The sequence below is a fragment of the Zonotrichia leucophrys genome, chromosome 1 (genome assembly GCF_028769735.1).
Source record: "Zonotrichia leucophrys gambelii isolate GWCS_2022_RI chromosome 1, RI_Zleu_2.0, whole genome shotgun sequence".
Lineage (NCBI taxonomy): Eukaryota > Metazoa > Chordata > Aves > Passeriformes > Passerellidae > Zonotrichia > Zonotrichia leucophrys.
In genome coordinates, this window is record NC_088169.1 from 33,779,673 (window position 1) to 33,798,937 (window position 19,265).

General features: G+C 40.2%; 1 protein-coding gene across 3 annotated transcripts in view; it reads right to left on the minus strand.

Moving 5' to 3' along the window:
* HERC2 (HECT and RLD domain containing E3 ubiquitin protein ligase 2) overlaps positions 1–18,901 on the minus strand; it is a 105,169-nt gene extending 86,268 nt beyond the window's left edge. Inside the window, exons 1-3 of one of the 3 annotated variants that reach the window (XM_064711388.1) lie at positions 18,825–18,901; positions 12,492–12,611; positions 1,983–2,097 (exon numbers count right to left, since the gene is read on the minus strand). In XM_064711388.1, the coding sequence (XP_064567458.1) occupies positions 1,983–2,097; positions 12,492–12,563 (187 nt within the window). In that variant the 5' untranslated portion in view covers positions 12,564–12,611; positions 18,825–18,901. Of the gene's footprint in view, positions 1–1,982; positions 2,098–12,491; positions 12,612–13,336; positions 13,401–18,824 lie in introns of those variants that run through there. The other 2 variants (XM_064711381.1, XM_064711396.1) reach the window with 2 other exon arrangements.
* Positions 18,902–19,265: the final 364 nt, after the last annotated feature.

Here is a 19,265-nt window from a genome sequence, read left to right on the forward strand (position 1 = left end):
ATAAATTCTCAACATTGTTCAGAACAAGTGTCCTAAGGGTGGACAAACATGAAGTCACAGATGATTGACTTAGCACTTCTGGATTTTTATTTTATACTGCTGTCTATATTTTGTATCAGAAGTGACAGACTGCATTTTCCTAGCTGGTATTTCAAGGATTACCATGAAAATTAAAAAACATTATACTATGACATCTTTCTATAAGCTTTCTCAGAATTACTAAAAGCATTACAGCACCATAATTAACTAAAAATCTCAATTCTCTGCAGCTACTTAGCTATAAAGATATTGGAAGAACAGTTTTCTGTCAAGGACTAGCACAGGTACAACTCTAAAAAGCAATGTGTAAGTATCCAGCACAAAAAGATAATTTTGCAAAGCAAGGAAAAAAATCTACATTATATAATTTATATAGCTAGTAAAATACAGATTATGTATATTTTTATTTATATATTAAAACATATATATATATAAATAAAAATAATACCCTTCAGTACTACAGATGTTTGTTACCCTTCTACATGAAAGCACAGTGTGTTGAATTGTTTTCCCACAACCACCACAACACTTCTATCATGAGCTGTCAGTAAACAGGAAAGCATTTCCTACAATTCCTTTAGGAGGTAATACTTCCCTTTATTGCAAAAAGTTTACAATGCCTTTTGTTACTACACATGGCAGTAGCCAACCCAAAGAACAAACCATTACTCTACCTCCACTCATTTCATGAGCAGCTTTGTAGTAGCCTTCCTGATAAGATCAGCTGTATTTTCACTCAGTGGCAACAACAATACTCCAAAGGGCCAGCAGCATAGGGAAGACAAAAGTTTTCTAACTCTGAAACAGTTAGGAGCATAACCTGATTTTTACTACAGCATGCAGCCACTAATAACCTACAAAGCTCATACCCTTGATAAGTAAATGTATAATTCATTCTTCTTTCATAAATTATTTACTGTATCTTACTTCCTGTAAAAATTACCTCCTCCAGTTAAAAACACATCCATTCCTCCTATTTTTAAAGGAGGAATACTATAGGTATGCAAAAATTGTCTACATGAGTAATCGAGCATTATTGGTTTGAAATATCATGTCTATCCCACAGTACAATTCAGGAAGTAACAGATGCCAAAAAATAGTTCACCGTTACCAAAGGCAGTGTTTCTACACATCTCCTCATTTATCTGGGAATTTTACAAATTACTGACAAAACTTATCAGACCACTTAGTGAGTCCATTTCAGCCAGATCAGGAAACAAATATTTTAGTTTTTGACCAGTTTAATTTTCTGTTCAGTACGGAGTTAAAAGAGCACCACTTTTGTGGTGAAAATGAAAAAAAGGCAAGAGCAGAATCATCCCATTCCAGCATTCCCCCTCACAAAAAAAAATCCACCCCCACCAAAGTAATCTCTCTACGCAGATGTATTACTCTGCCATTTGCAATATTTGCAGTGTTATAACTGCTCTCAAGTACATTGGAAAACTTAAAAAAAGGGCAAAAAAATCCCAAAAACCCCACACACACTACATTCTCAAGCAGATCGTGGACAGTTCTTAAGCTGACCTTTCAGTTACTTGCTGAAGACTGTAAACAAAATTAGAAATAGCAGTATCAGCTTTATCCCATTCCTCAGTCCACTTCCTTTAAACAAAGGCTACAGCTGTAAACACACCAAGCATACCAAACAAAAAGACACTGCCAAGCCTCTCTCATAGTAACATGCCTAGTTATGAAGTTAAATTTCACAATGCTGGAACAGATTTAAGCCTTCATTTGGAGGCTTGGACATCACCTTTTCATACACTTTTTAAAAATCACTTTCAATTGTATTTAATTCAAAACATTAACACCTGCAAATCATACAGACAGGTGATGATAAACAGAAGTTTTGTGACAGTATGAAAGCTGAAGTAAGTCCACTTCCAGCACCACAATGAAAGAAAAAAAGGAACAAATTCAAAGAAGTTTAAAATTCATACCTTTTCTTGGAGGTAGCTCACCACTCTGTATTAATTCTGTTCCAGGATATACAATCTCTCCATCTTTTACCATTTCATTCCACAAGCCACACAATCCATCTCGTGTAAAAGCAAGCTGTTAAAAACAATACATTACATAAAGTTACACACACTTTTCTCTCAAGGCGACTCAAGCTAACACTTAAAACACATCTGATTTTATACATCATACCAAAAGAAAGAAAACACATGTACCATCTCATTGGAAATCAGATTTTGTGTGTGTGTGTGTGTGTGTATGTATGATAAGGATTTAAAAAATCTTCAGAATCTCTCATTGTCTGTCTAGCTATGCCATTTTCAGGTTAAAAGTGCAAAATGGTAAATTTTAGTTAGGTTCAAGTCCAGAAAAATAAACTTTTTTTTGGTGACAAGTTTTCATTAAAGGCATGGACTTGGTCACCCCAGAACTATCCACCCATTGGAGATGACACCAGCTGGGGGGCAGGGAGAGGGTGTGGGGAGTCCTTCTTCTCTTCAAGAAAAGCTATTCAAATAAAGTCAAGCTGCATAAAACCCCAAGACACAGAAGCTCACAGTCCCCTCGCCAACCAGCAGCTGAAGAGCTGGGCATCTTAACCAGAATGATGACATCAAGGCACAGATTTGTAAATGAATTCAGCCAGTTCAATCTGGTCCTGCTGTGCAAAGCATCTCTCACCACCCTCCCTCCTCCTTCCAACTGCTACAAAGCCTCCTCTCCCAGGAAGAGGCAGCTTATGGAATGGATCAGCCTAAAACCAGCAACACCCAGAGCAAGAGCAAAGGGCTGCCTGAGCCCAGGTCAGCTCCCAATACACTCTGTGCTCAAGAGCACAAATACTGGCAACAGAACATAGACTCTGCTAGCTGGAACCACTCACAAAAGCACTGGCTGTAACACAAGTCTCCTAATGATTTAGGAATTTGGATCTCCCTTGGAGAATCCTAATGAGCAGGACAACTTCTCTTCCATGGATGTTGTTGTTTGCTTTATGAAACACTGTAGAACAGGTATCTACATCCCAAGGGAATGCCATAATAACCAGGCTGTAGCTGTTATTCACAACTGTATAGCATAAGGGAGGAGGGCAGGACACAAAACTGAAAAACAGAATATTTTCTGCATACCACAGCGGTGCAGTGGATCACATTAAAAAAAAAAAAACCACAAACAACACCATAAAAAAAAATTTAAAAAAAAATACACTATCTGCTGAAGGCTCATTCAGAAGCATCTTTGTGTTACGTAACTAACATTCAAATCCAAAGTGTTTTAACTGAGACGTAATACAAAGATGTGGCTTACAACAACTGCCATAAAATATTTACCACTACACAAAAGTCCACTTGTCTCTAGAAAATAGCTCAAAATAAAATCATTACATTGTAATGATTAAGGATTACAGGTTTTAAGAGACTCATCCACCAGGAGGGGAGGGCAGAGATTTGCTGATCCAGCTCATCCCAGTTAACAGGAATTAAAACACAAGTTGCATGCTCTCACACCACTGTAACACATTAAATGCCCATAGTAATTCCTTGACTTCATATTGCATACTTCAGAAATACATGTTGGAGTGTATCAATGATTTCCATAATTCCTCTTTCAGCATAAAATATGAGTTGACACATTGTACTTGTCTGTCACTTACTACTGCCCGATTAAGGGCAGAATCATGCAGTGTGAGCTAGACATTATTCACCTTATCTGTGACTTATCAATTGTACAGCACCAAACTCTATACAGAATTGTACAGAATCAAACTCTGACCAGGCCTTACTGAAAGGTACAGTCCCTGTTCCTCAGTGTTACACAGGACAAGGAGATTTTGCAAAGATCTGCTTTGTGCTTTGCTAAGAACTTTACATTTGGCTTCATTTTTAAAAATTGGAATAACCTGAAGCTGCATTTCAACAATGAAAACAATCATTCACCATTAACTGATTTCCTTGATTGTTCCCAGTTTATGAATATTTCAACAATAAATTGTTGAAATATTTGGTTTCCACTTTCTCCTTCTTTAGATGTGATCATATATTTTAGTGGGACACCTAAGGAATTTCTTTTCATAGTTTTTTTTCCCGTGTAAAAAAAGTAAAACAGTTCTTTCACTGATTTTGGTTCATATTGTGGTGATACATTATTTTTTTATCTTTCACCTGTTAAATGTTAAGCTATGGTAAAATACAAGCTTGAAAAATAGTAAGTGAGGCAACCCTCCAGATGGGCTGCATAATAAATTATAGATTTCAAAAATCAAAGATCTTTTTCTAATAAACTGTCTTTTTCACACATTTTACATTCTCAGATCACCTTGGTATGGAAAATCATTCTCACAGCTCATAGCATCTAAATGTCTCCAGGATTTGAATGCTAGATTTTTCATAATGTAGCACTGTTCTATTTCAGAAAACTATTAATTTGAAAGCATTCATATAAAGCAGAATCTGGAACTGTTTTCTCCACTTCATCCTCTAATTCTTTTACACAGCACAAAGTTCACTCAACTCTTTCATGCAACTAAAAACTGCAAAAGTAAGCAAAATTTCTTTGGCCTTGGGTTTGGTTCAAAGTCTTATCAAAGTAATTTTTTCTTGGTATGTTGCAAAAAGATAGAGGAAGCACCAAGACTACGGGTCACAGAGTTCCACCTCCCTCTCCAAATACCACAAGCAGCCTTCAGATAAACAATTTTGCCTACTGCTCAGGTTGTAGTTAACATTTTGTCAGTAGTATCTGGGTCAGGGGAAGGGAAAAATGAGACAAGTTTGAAAGTAAAGAAACACTGGACTGACTTTACAGCAATAATCAAAGCAACCAACTGAACAGATAATTAAGAAATTGTATTTACAACCAATTCATCTGTCATAACATGGCAACTTAATTTCAGCTGTAACAAAATGACTATTAATCTACTCAACATTCAGCAGCTATCTAGTATTTGCTATATATGTTAGCCAAAATTAAAAGAAAAGTCTGAGTTTTTAAGTGATAAATTATTTAAGCAAGTTTATTTTCATGATCTCAAAATTACATAATCATGATAGAAAATTTACAGCTCCCTTAAGGGAAATATTTCTTTTAGCCAAGAGAAATGGGGCAGAGTGGGTGATACAAAAGAGGGTGGTGCTGACATCCAGAGGGCCCTTGTCAAGCTGGAGAAATGGATTCACCGCATGAACCTGAAGCTCATGAACCTAAAGCTCATGAACCTAAAGCTCATGAAGAAGTGCAAAGTCCCACAGCTGGGGAGGAACAGCCTCAGGCATCAGTAGAGGTCCAGTGTAGGCTCAGTGTGAGAGACATGGACAAAAAGGAGAAAGCCCAGCAAAGTGCCACGAAAATTATTAAGGGACTGGAACTCCCTTTTTATGAGGAAAGGCAGAGAGAAAGGGTTTGGGAGGAAAGCTCATCTATATGTATATGTATAAAATCTGAAGGGAAGGTGTAGAAAAGATGGATCCAGGTTTTGCTCAGTGGTACCCAGGGACAGGACCAAAAGGAATGGGTGTAAACAGAAATGCAGGAGCTTCCCTCTGACCACCAGGAAACACATTTTTCTTGTGACAGAGAGACCAAGCACTGGCACAAGGTGCCCAGGGAGACTGTAGATGCCCAAGTTTTGAAGATATTCAGAAGACATTCAAACACAGACCTGGGCACTGTACTCTAGGTGGCCCTTCTTGAACAGGGGAGTTGGACCAGATGACTTCCAAAGGTCCCTTCCAATCTCAAACATTTGTGACCCTGTGAAATTTGCAGCTGAAGATAACACTCTTCTGTGTAGTGGAAAAGTGTCTGCTTTAACTTCCCAATCCTGCATTTTTTTCTTCCTATAGTATTTTATGACTTTCTTCCTTTGCTCCCACCAATACCTCTCACATTCAGTCATTCATAATGAGTCTATCACACATCTCAGTGTTCAAACTAGAGAACTAAACTTGGTTCAGAACAAAAAAAAAAAAAAAAATAAGAAAAAAGGTACTTCCCTCCACTAAATTATTTGAAGAACCTTCACAAGGCAATTGGTGCTACAGTGCAAGACAAGAAAAACACACTTGGTGTCTTCATTGTTCCTGACATACTGGAGATCCAAACACAAGAGCAGCCACTTGTGTTTTATAAAGTCTCTCTCACTAGATTGCTTGATTCATATGAATATCTTTCCCTCTAATAATTTAGCAATTTCATTTGTAAATGCTTAAAGGGGCTAATTTGAACTCAGTAAGTTAATAAATTAAGAATAATGAAGTTTTCACTGACCTTCTGCAACTGACAACAGTACCAGAGATGTGCCCTCTGTACATCTCCCCCAAGGCCCTGCTTGCCCATCACTTACACACTTCCTTCCAAAGACCAGGACAACAGCAGCTCCATACTCCATGACTACTATCCACTGCCTTGCAACTTTGGCCCATGTTCTTAGTCCTCCTACTCATTCCCCAAGCTAAAAATCTCCCTTGTCCTTTCCCATGACATCTACTGACCTCTTCTCAATCCCCATCTCCTACGCATCTCACCTTCGGAAACCCCAAGCCTCTTCCACCATTTGTCACACTTTCTCAACCCCAGACCATGTCTTGATCACTTGATAGCCATATATCTCAACAAATCCACACTTCCCACACAGACCTAAGGCTCAGCCCTGCTCACTCATCCCAAACTAAAAACACAAGGGCCTAAGGAGACTTTAAAGTGCACTTCTACTGTAAACTGGGCTGCCTCCACTCTAATCTTTAGCTAATCTTATCTCTGCAGTAGAACTGTAATTTATTCTGTCTGGTACAACATCTGATTAAGTCCAAGGGGTATCTAGTTTGGTTGCTGACATATGCTGCTGCCAACCTCCAACAGGGCTGACAGTGAAATTCCCATCCATCCCTATCACCTTTAGACAATAAGACCCTGGCATTAACATTTCCTTCCATTTCAAGAAAATTAAATCTTGCAACCATAACTGGGTAAGTTCCTGAGAATTCTCAAAGCACTGCTAAAATTCTGCTTTCAGTAAGTTATTTTAAGAATAATCAGCAGCTCTGATTTTGCTTTGAAGTCAACTATTTTAATTAGACAAACTCTATGTAGTACATTAGATTATGTTATCAAGGTGGTTTCATAAACTCCCCTGCAAAAAGCATAGAAGCCTTCATAAAAGTTAACTTGAACTCAAGAAAAATGAAGCCAGGAAAATAAAATTACACAAAAGGACAAGGATTGACTTAGGTAGGATTCCTGGTTATATAATTGCACTGGAAATTTAAGAAACTGACTTCATAACCACAGAACATCAATATGGATTTAAAATATAAGCTACTTAAATAATCTTCACCTCAAAATTGCCAAGGGTAGTGGAGAATCTGTTCTGCTATTCACTTATTTTGGCATTAGCCACTGGTTGTATTTCAAAGACTACATGAAAAACTTTTCTCACTAGAAAAATACTTCAGTGAAAAAAACTTTCAGCCCCAGTAGTAGTGAAGAAAATCACAGAAGAATAAGTCCTTTACTAAGTCTCTCTTTTGTTTTTGCTTTTTTGAATCCATTCAATTTGTGTTTCCTTTCTCATTGTTGTCTTGGTATTTTGTCCTAGCTTCCTTCCTCCCCTGCAGAAGGAGGCATGCCCTGAGAGCAGAGCTGCTTCTCACACCTATGCAGAGCACAGTGCAACATCACTACCCCTAAACACAGCGCTGAGAGCTCAGAGAGCAAAATCGGAAAGTTCAGCAGCCCCACTTTACTTCAACAGATTTGGGCTTAAACTAAAAACATCCCCGTAATAACAGGGTGCTGGTCTTCCACTTGCTGGAAAATTAACAGTTAATAGTCACACACACAAAAAATTAAGCAATTCCCTATCTTCAAGCATCTGAAGAATAGCTCTGTCTGAACTCAAATATTTGAACCTATGTGTTAAATCTAATTTCTCTAACCTATCACACCACATATAGTGTTTTTCCCTCCATCTGGAAATCACTTATTTAGGAGAGACAGCACTACTTCACTTTTAAAATAACTTTTAAAAATTGGTATCACAAAGTTCACTTCCTTTAATTCCAAAGGAGTCCTCATTTGCAGTTTACTGTAAGAGCTTCCAAATAAGCCCTTCATATTTTTGATCAGAAAACCAAAGCAAAGAAGATTAACAGGAAACAACAAAATAGAGAAGGCAACTTTCACCAACTTCTTGCTTTTAATAGCCAAGACATCATTTCTTTACATAATCTTCTCACAAGTAAAGACACTGATCTGAATGTTGGAAGGTAGGATTTTGAAGAAAATAAAAATGATGAATGTAACTTCAAAGGAAAGATAAAAAAGGTTTCAAACTAATGCAACTCTTAAAGGTGGCTATTTAATTTCAGGAAAAATATTTTCATCTCTGTGACTAAAAGATAATGACAGAAATAGTCTGCCAAGCATGAACTCAATCAAAACTGATGGAAATGCTTCATTTTCCTATTGCAGATAGCTCCTATACCTTGACTGTTGCCTAAAGTTTTTCTCCATACTACAGGAAAATGAAAGTTTTTCCCTCTAACTCTTGCTATTAAGGACAACAGTTCTCCACAGGATCCAGAATAAGCAGCCCAATTAAACTCCATTTGAACACACACATGCATCCCATTAGCTCACAGCAATTCTAGTTTTTAGTTATTCATCCATCACTAATTAAAGGTCTCTGCATAAGATTCTAATTTAGTTGTACAGTACATCTATTTAATCAGAATTATTTTAAGCACAGTTTGATTCCACAAACTGGATACCTACCTAGGTTTAAGTAAACAATTTTAATCTTCCCTTTTTATAATGAAGCATGTCTCCCTTAGGAACAGTCATTGAAACACAATCTCCCATGACACACAAAGTTTGCTATAAATGCAATAGTTTCTACTAGTAATGGCCATCATTAGGTAGGCCTTTTCAATGCATTAATTCAAATCTAAATAAATAACTTATAAATTCAAGCAACTGTATTAAGAATGATACATGAAAAAGTGGCCTGCACTAAAATCCACCTATTTCATAACTTCACAGGACTATTTTATTAATGGTGATGTTATACACATCCTGTTGATACAGGTCATAGGAGAACATACTACATATTGTGTACTGATGTTCTCATATTCAGCTGTACTACCCTGATATTTCAGCTGCTGTAACAGTCTGTTTTTACAGATAACACAGAATATCCTATTCTGCTCCACCAGGAAATTTAGAGTTTTTAAGTAAAAGAAATGTTTCCAAGCACTTCAAAATTACACTAGTAGCCATAAATCATACAAATAATTACAAAGTTTTAAAAAAGACATGGAGCAGCTACAGGTTGCATTTGGATCTTCGTGGAGCACTTTGGCTTCCTAAAATAGCCTTGTTCAGCTTCAGAAAAATTAATGTAAGCAAAAAACCTTGTGAAGATTCAGTTCCATTAACATTTCACACCATGTCAGGTAACTGTGCAGGCCAGAAGGTCACTGCTACTACAGAAGGACTTGTGCCTCTGATGTTCACTTAAGAGCAGTAAGAACATGCTACATCCCACTGCCTTTATCTCACAGCAGTAACATCCCAAAACTGAGGAAGAACATTTCAATTTGGCCCGGACACCAGCTGCAACAGTGACGCACACAGGTGATTAAACACAAGCCATGCTACAATCCACATGTCATTCTTTTCTCATTGTATTAATACCACACATAATACTTATTAATGCAAATGGTACTAGAATGTTGTGTATTGCACTATTCATGCAACATCTTCTTGAGCTAACACAAAAAAGAATACAATAATTTTCAGAGAGATTTCACTGGCCTAATCATCAATAACTGCCAGTTATCAAGTCTATAAAACAAACTCCCTGGCAACAGCCACAAAGTAAAAAAAGTAAAAAAAAAAAAAAAAAAAGGTACTTTGGAGCTGCTAGGCCACCAAATGACCAAATGAAACCGTTTTACTTCCAATCTTAGCTATACACCCCAAATTTTGTAGCGGCAGAATTTACTTTAAAAACTAATCAGTCTCTGTATGCCTCCTAAGATAATTCCCCAGAATAATTCTGTCTCTACAAGGACTGTCACCTACTCATTCTTGGACTGCTGTACACAGAGAAGTTAAAAATGTAGCTACAAAGTGAAGAGTTCCAGGGTCCAATTCCAAACAATTTGTAGTCATTTTAATCCTTTCACATAAATTTAGTGTGTCTTCTTCAAACCTCTCATAGTACTGTGTTCACCTTTTCAATTCCTGCTGACAGTCCCTTGAGCACCAATGGGGCTCTTCTACAGCTGAGATAGTAAAAACAAGCACATTAAGAAATCTACATATTCAGTACACACAGAACTTAAAGGATTAAGACACAGGATTTATACCTATTAAAAAAATAACCACATGCTGCTAGGTCATGCTAGCCAACCAGTAGCTAAAACAATCATTCATGCAGTAGAAAAATTCTCCAGAACCCAAAACCCCTTTCCTTTAGAGAAGGCATCTGCCATTTAATACATTAAAAGATACTACTCAAGATTCACAGGCTCAATTTTTCAAAATACTGGACACACGCATCCAATTAAGAGTTCTGTGATGAGGACCTGTGTAATACCAAGAACAGGTAACCTAATAAGAAAATTATATTATACCCAGGAGGCCTGGCTTGTCTTCAGATTCCAGAGAAGTGATGTTTGCATCCAGCACATGACAAATCATTACTGTTCTCTTATTTCATTATTCTCATTATTCTGACTACAGCTTGATTGGGGGAAAAAAAAAGGGTACTCTGGCAATTAAGAGTTTAAATTGTTATTACACATAAAGAACTCGTGTAAGTAAGAGCATTTTTTCATAGAAATATGCTGCAAAGGAAGATTTTTATTATTAAAAGGAAGTCTTGTAACATATCAACTAAGCTACAGTCTCATAAATCACAAATAATATCATTGCATTTATACACACAGCTGGAAATAACCCATAAAACTCTGGATGACAACTGAAACCTCCTATAAAAGTTTAAATAAATAGGAAAAAAAAGGGATGCAGAAAAAAAGGCACTACAAAAAAGGAAAATCTGATAAATCACATGAACAGTCACATTTTTCACCTCATGTAATAGAGAAGAAAAACAAGGCAATGCATAGTCAGCAGGTGTTACAAACAAAGGTTGCCACTTTTTCAGATAAATTTCCCTGTATTCAACAATCATTATATACAATATACTTGTAATCTAAAAGCCACTCTTCTGAAAACAAAAAATATCTCTATTTCTTAATATGCTTACCTCCAAAATGTTGTATAGCATCTTTATTTACTACTTTAGAGAAAACATCTGACTTTGACTGAAACTTTTACTTTGGTAGGAACCAAAGATGAAAATAAAATTAATCTAACCAAATCAAGAGCAAGCCCTGTCATTTCACAGCATTTACATTCAAGACCTACTAAATAATGGAACCTCTTAGGCTATATCTGTCACTTCTGATTCCAATTTATCTTGTTTGATGTAAAATACTGGAGAAAGGCTGCTTTCAAATCACAAGTGCATGGGGAAAAACCCTTGTCTAACCATAAGAACAACTCAAGCATGTAGACTATCAGCAGCTAATCTGGAATAAAGTCACAAAAATGGAATTTTTAAGAGTTTTTCAGGAGCACTATCATTAACAGTAACAAAAGAATAACACTGGCTGGCCCATCCCAAAAAGAATTTCACAGTTTTGAGTTGAAACGTGGAAAGGTTATTCAGAGTAAGAGATCTATATGCAATATCTGGGTAAAGGAAGGTGAAGAGACAAGGACTTAATCTAGTTACTCATTTCATCTACAACAAACATAACTGGCCCAAACTACTCTATTTCTCTATATTTTCCACTTATTCACAAAATCTGAATTGAGAAAACATATTAATATCCTCCTCCTCCCCATATCACACAACTTTGCTAAATGAAGAAATCTTCTAAGACAAAAGAAAACTTCCACCAAATACTGGTATAGTTCAATGAAGACCATTTCCATTTACACCTTGTACCTTTGACAAAAAACGCAAAAAGACATAATTTAAAGGAACCCTCTATTCATAATGCAAACAACTACAGCAAAATCTAATTGGAATTCTTCAAAATATAAATTACATTTCCATCGCCTTTTGCTTCAGTTCTCCTGTGCATTAAACTGCCAGCTCATATGCAGGCAAGACATTTAGCAACAGCCTAAATAAGAATTTATAGTTCTAGCAGAAATGCCACTCCACTAGCAGCTTTGACACTCAGCAAAGATAACACAGCTTGTTTCAAAGCAGAAGGGACTGGACTGAAAATGCAGATCTATTTGCAGATCAAAATAACCTGGTGTTTCTTCAAAGCCACTTATAAATCAGCATACTTGGGAAAGCCTATACACTATCTCAAGAGCTGCAATCTTCTACTTGTCAGCTTTTTGGACTAAAAGCATCCTTGAACAGCACCTGAAAGGTCACAATGCAATATGACCAAAGTCCTTACCTGCAAGTCTGTCTTCAACCATTTGGAGTCAAACCTTGCTTGAGCAGACAGACAAAAAGAATCAGAAGACATGTTTCCTTCTTCAGCCTTCTCTCCAGGCTGCCTGAGCAGCCCAACCTGCTACAGAATGAGCAGAGAGAAGGAAAAAATAATAAAAAAAAGGACAATCTAGCACATGAAGTAAACCACACAAGGTTATTTCTGTCCAGACTAGGACGGCTTCCACTTGATCTTCAAAAATATATCACGAAGAAGGACCTCGCTCGTTCACATCCCCCGAATTTGCACGGGGAGAGGAACACGCATCAGGAATACTACCTGAACCCAGAAAAAAGCCTGCACATCCCCTCCCTATCACACCCGTGGGAAGGAAGCCTCCCTTCTGCTGCACTGAGCCACACCGAAGGCCTTAACGCTGCCCCTCAGCCCCGTAAGTGGTGCATGAAATAAATAATTGATCGCAGATTACGCAAGCCGCAGGCCAACATAAAGCGATTATCAGGGTCACCCGCACCCCCTCCTCCCCGAGGCGGGGGGCTCCCACTCTCCCGAGCATCCCACCCCCGCGATCCCGCCCCGCTGTCACCGCCCTGACGGCGCCCACCCGCCGGGCAGCCCGGGGCCGGCCCGGGGGCGCGGGGAGCGAGGGCAGCGCCAGAGCCGGAGCCGGAGCCCCGCCCGGGCAGGGGGCGCCGCGGGGGCCGGCCCGGCCCGGCCCTGCCCCGCTTGCCCCTCCCGCGGCGCCCCCGGGATGCGGAGCGGAGGCCGCGCTGCGCCCGCCGCCCCATGGCGCTGCCGCCCCTGCCTCCCGCCGCCCCCGAGCCCGCCGGGGCTCCCACACTCACCGAGCAGCCGCAGCAGCGACAGCGGCGGCTCCGGCTCCCGCTGCACCGCCGCCCGCTCGGCCCCGGGTAATCCTCGCCCCTCCTTCCCTCGCCCGCCCACCCCCCACCCCTCCGCCGGCGGAGCCGCTGGCCGATCCCTCCCTCGCTCCGCCGCTACTGGAGACGGGCAAAGCTCGGCCCCCCGTACGCCAGCGGAGCTCCCTGCCAATGGAGAGAGCGGCGGGAGGCGGGACATCCTGTCCCGCAGCGGGGCGGGCAGCGCCGCGGGCAGGCGGGCGGAGCCGCACCGGCAGTAACGGGGATCCGAGCATCCTTACCGCCGGGATGCAGAGATTAAAATTAAAAAAAACGAAAAGGGTTGTTTAAGTCATTGAAGGGCCATCTGCAAACTGTACTGTTGATTTCTTAAATAAAGTAGCTTTTAAGTGTTTCAGACGAGAAGGGTTGCTAAGGAGTAGCTCGGAGGTCAACAGAATCTCAGAGTGGGAAAGGTTGGAAGGGACCACCCTGGGGCATCAGTTCCATCCTCCCTGCTCAGGCAGGGCCATCCTGGAGCACGGGCTCAGCTGTGTCTCTCTGGAGGCATCCGGAGCCCACCTTGCTGCGTTCCCGTGCAGCCTGCTCTAGGTGACCCTGCCTTGGCAGAGGGGTTGGACTGGATGACCTCCAAAGGCTTTGCCAACCCTAATAATACTGTGACTCTGATTGTCCTCATGCTTCCTGAATATCTCCAACGAACGGGACTCCACAACCCCTCTGCACAATCTGTTCCAGTGCAAGGTCAGTCACACGGTAAAGAAACTCATATTCAGCTGGAGCTTCCTGTGCATCAGTTTCTGCCCATTGCTGGTCGTGCAAGTGAAGACCAATGCAAAGAAGACATCAGTAACTCTGCCTCCTCTGCATCTTCTGTAACCAGGGAAGGAACAGAGGCTGGGAACAGTAAAATGATGCCACTACACATGAAGGAATAAGGATGCTGGGGAATAAAGTGTGAACTTGCTAATGGCAGGCAATGACAGGAGTCTGGAGGCAAATATGACTGATTGCTCAAGGGAGAAACTGCTCTGAGGCAAATAATCATCCTTCAGCATAAGTTTGTTGGGGATGTATATTACTAGTTTGAAATTCAAATAAACCAAAAGTCAAGTTTCTCACAATACTTAGACTCCTGTTCCCTGGCAGCTAAGGAATTAGGAATGTAGAGCAAGATTTGGCAGACGGGACTATTATTGGCTTTGGCCAGCATGAAGCCACAGACTGAATGTCAATGAAATGCTAACAGAACTGAGACCATTTGCTGGCATTTAGGCAAAGGTACACAACATTTAGTTGTAGTTATTATGTAAGAAGCATTGTAATAAAACAGGGAATTTTATTCTCCGGGCTTCTTTTCAAAGTAAAATATGAAACCATGACCTAACTGGTTAGTCTGTCATTTATCACAGACCTCTCTTGAATCAAGATGTAGTAGGCATTTGAAGTAAAACACTCTCCAAGACTTCTGAAATGCCTCAAAATTTATATGAAAATACAGAAATACTCCATTTCCTCATGTTACTCATAGAAATTTTAAAATATAAGCGTTCAAAACCAAAAGTAGTTTCCTTTGAAAAACCTTCCCAAATGCCTACAATGTTAGTGCAGCAGGATGGGAAATACTTTACTCTTGTCTTACCTGGCAGACTGAAAATGTAAGAAAGTAGTCATATTGACATAATTCAGAAAGGGATAAAAACTGCTTTGAAAGATAAGGATTAAGGGACAGACAAATAAAGTGGATGTCATCGTGGGAGTTTAATATAGGTCAGTGTTACCTAGCCAGGATGGCAACACTGATGAATTATTCTTTAAGGAACTAAGGGACACCTCTAAATCAATCACCCTTTTCCTTATGGCAGATTTCAACTTGCCAGATGTTAACTGGGTTAACACAGCTGGTACAAGCAGGCCCAGAAGTTTCCTAAAACACCCAGCCAATAACTTCTTGATACAGATGTTAAGGCACCTGAGTAGGAAGGGTGCCCTCCTTGATTTTTCAGTTTGCTAACTGAGAGGGTGTCAGGATGAGGTGGTGATTTGTGGCTGTATTTGCCACAACAATCCCAAAGCAACCCAGTTTAAATTCTCTGTTGGCAGGAGGAAAAGTGCCATCAAAACTTCACCTCTGGATATAAGGAGAGCAGACTTCAGGCTGCTCAGGGAACTAGTTAGCATGGTCCCCTGTGAAAATTGTTTTGAAGGCACCGGAGCCCATCAGTGTCATCCCGATTTTCCAGCAGGGCAAGAGGGATAGCCCTGGTAACTCCAGGCCCATCAGTTTCATTGCTGTGCCTGCTCATCATTCAGCTGGATAAACACATGCAATGGGAGAGCAACTGGCTCTTGGGTCAGACACAAAGGGTTATAGTAAGCGGGGTTACATCAGGCTGGTGACCTGGCACTAGTGGAGTTTGGCAGGGCTCCATTTTAGGGTCAGTGCTCTTCAACATTTTCACAAATTACTTTGGATACTAAATAAGTTTGCCAGTGATACTAATTGGAAGGAGTTGTGGACTCCCCCAAAAACCAGAGAGACCTTGCAGAGATATCTTGACAGATCAGAGGGCTGGGCAATGAGTTTCAGCAAGGACAAGTGACAGATTCTACACCTGAGATGGGGCATCCCTGGATGTGCATCCCAACTGGGGAATGAGGTGCTGGAGAGCAGCAGCAGATCTGTGGGTCCTGGTCAGTGTCAAGTTGAACATGAGCCAGCAGTGCCCTGGCAGCCAGGATGGCCAGCCATGCCCTGGGGGGCATCAGGCACAGCATGGCCATCTGGGCAAGGGAGGGGATTGTCCCACTCTGCTCTGCACTGGGACAGCCTCACCTTGAATATTGTGTGCAGTTTTGGACACTGCAATATAGAAAATATGTCAAGCTCTTAGAGAGTGTCCAAAGGAGGGACACAACGATGGTGAAGGACCTTGAAGGGAAGTTGTAGGAATAGGACCTGAGGTCACTGTCTCTTCAGCCAGGAGAAGAGGAGCCTGAGGCGAGACCTCATCACAGTGTACAACTTCCTCGTGAGGGAAAGAGGAGGGGCAGACACAGTTCTTTGTGTTGGCTAGTGATAAGACACAAAGAAATGGCCTGAAGTTGCCAGGGGAGGTTTATGCTGGCTACTAAGAAAGTGATTTTCACCCAGAGGGTGTTTGGGCAACACAACAGGCTTCCCAGGAAAGTGGTTACAGCACCAGCCTGACAGAGTTCAAGAAGCATTTGGACAACATTCTCAGGCACATGGTGTGACTCTTGGGAGTGTCCTATGCAGGGTCAGGAGTTGGACTCAATGATGCATGTGGGTCCCTTCCAAGTCAGGATATTTTTATGATTCTATATTTTATGTATGGAGCCCAATCTAAAAGGAATTATGAAAACTTGCTTGAAACCACAGTGCCCACTGGTTGTGCCTACTGCTTGTTTAAACGATTTGCAAGTCATATCTAAATAACATAATTTGTTTATGCAACATTTACTGCTAGTTCTGGTTTGGCTTTTCAAGATTATCATCTTTAGACAGTCTACATTGATGTCCAGAAGTTTTCTTTTATTAAATAAAAAATTGCAATAGCTTTTGCTGGAGCTCCTGATGTGAAGAATTTGAAAAATGCTCAATGATCCAATTTGTTAGATTTGAATCACTGGTCCAATTAGCAGGTACACACTCACTTCAAGAAAAATCGTATTTGGGTGCAGTAACCATGGAAATTCAAAGCCAGAGATACTTATGAAGAATTTATGGGTTATTTTGTATATCCAGATTTAGACTTCACTTCTGATGAACATTTTTTTCCATTTGAAATGCACTATAATAGCATGGGGCAGTATCAAATGGCATTCTCAATTATAAAAATATGCACCCGCCACATTTTCCAGAGAGTAAGTATGTCTGGTACAACTACATGAATAATTAATTTGATAACATTATTAAAAACAATTTTATTTTTCAAATAATCTGAAAATTTGAAGTCTCAGGAGCCTGAAGTTTGACTGTATACAGAGCATTTGCAGTATTAAGTCCACCAATAGCTGTTATTCTGATGTTATTTACATAACAATGGCAAGCTGTATCACTTTAGACTGACCAACATAATGAAGATCTGACAGACTTCAGAAGGCAAGTTCAAAAGAACCTGTTGAAATGTTACCACTCTAAGCCTTGTGTTTCACTCTCCTGATGCATATTTCCATCTCAAAGCAGGGTTACATGATCCAGCAAATCAGTTCTCCAGGCATCATTCTTAGTGCTGCAGCTTGCTCAAGCATCTTGCTTTACACCTGAAATAATCATTAAGTGGATCTGAAGGATTTTCAAAGGATTTTCCAGTTATATATTAGAAAGAAATTCTTCCCTGTGACCGTATGAGGCACTAGCACAGGTTGCCCAGAGAAGCTGTGCCTGCCCCATCCCTGGAAGTGTTCAAGGCTAGGTTGGATGGGGCTCTGAGTAACCTGGTCTAGTGGAAGGTGTCCCTGCCCGTGCCAAGGGGTTTAGAATTCAATGACCTTTAAGATCTGTTCCAGCCCAAACCATTCTGTGATTCTGTTATAGCCTTGCCTTAGAGCCACCAACATCCTCCAGAGCTGCTTGGCAGAGAGCTAGTGAGCTACGTGAAACTCTGCATTCACTACAAGTCTGTCAAAATCTGTCCCCATCTTTCTTACTTCCTCCAGAGAAATTGTTGGACACAGAAAAATCTAGTTTCCATGCTCAGATACAGTCACTCATTTACTTGTAACCACTTCTAGGCATATTCTGGAACAATTAATTCTTACTATAGATTAAAGCAAAAATTAAAGACATCCAAATGAAAGGCACACTAAAACCAAGAGGTCACATTTTCTGCTCTACCTCTTAGAACATCTACAAACAATACAGAGTACTTTAAAAATGTTAGGCTGTGGGCAGGAGACCTCTCATTTTTTGTAAATGTGGTACCACTGCCTTCTGCAGGAGGCAAGGTACTGTAGAGGTGCAGGTTGCAGAGGAAGAGTGGCTGGTGGTGCACATGGGATCTGTGAAAACCACGGAAGGATGAAGAAGGTAGGGCTGGTAGCATGAATGGTACCCTCACCTCCATGCAGTTAATACCTTCACCTCCAATTTGTAACACTGTCAGGCCAGCCTAAGGAGGTGGGGAGGGATGTTAATATAATAAATCAAACCTATCATAAGTATCTGAAGCAGAACAGGCAGAAGAAAGAGAAGTATCTTTGGAAAATCTGGGCTGTGCTGTATTTCTTTCTATTTCAGTTGTGAAAATGAGTTCATAAGTATTGATAAGATCCGTCTCAAAAATTGAGGCAATTGCATTCTCAAACCATTCTCATTCTAAACCATAAGAGCCAATGAACAAATGGTGAGAACAATTTTTACTTTTTTCATGAAAAGGAACAAAAATAAGCAAGTATATGTTTACATAAAAATAGCATCTAGTCCTACCTGCAGGTCTTCTCAGTGTCAGCATGAAATCTTTTCTAATTAACAATTATTTTCAATGTGTGCGCTCTAGGGAATCCATTCTAGTGATAACAGCAGTGGAATGTGGGGTGGTTTTGTCTCTCATTAGTGAATATCAAGAAGTGTTATGCATGTGAACGAGACACAAAACCATCTCTGTAAGAGCAGTGCCTAGCTGCTCACTGCGAGACAATGCCTGTTTTGTTTGTCATTTTTTTTTGTCAAGAGCCATTTGTGTTGAGCTGTCCCACTGAGTTTGGAAGCCTTTGTGTATTATTACACACAAAACATGAAACCCAGTCCACTTCAGGCTTAAAACAAGTCTCAAAGCATTCCCTGCCTTACTTCTGAAGGATGGAGGCATTCCCAAAGAAAGTGAAAAATTTCTACAATTAGGCTTTATTTTTTCAGTACTCTCTGAAT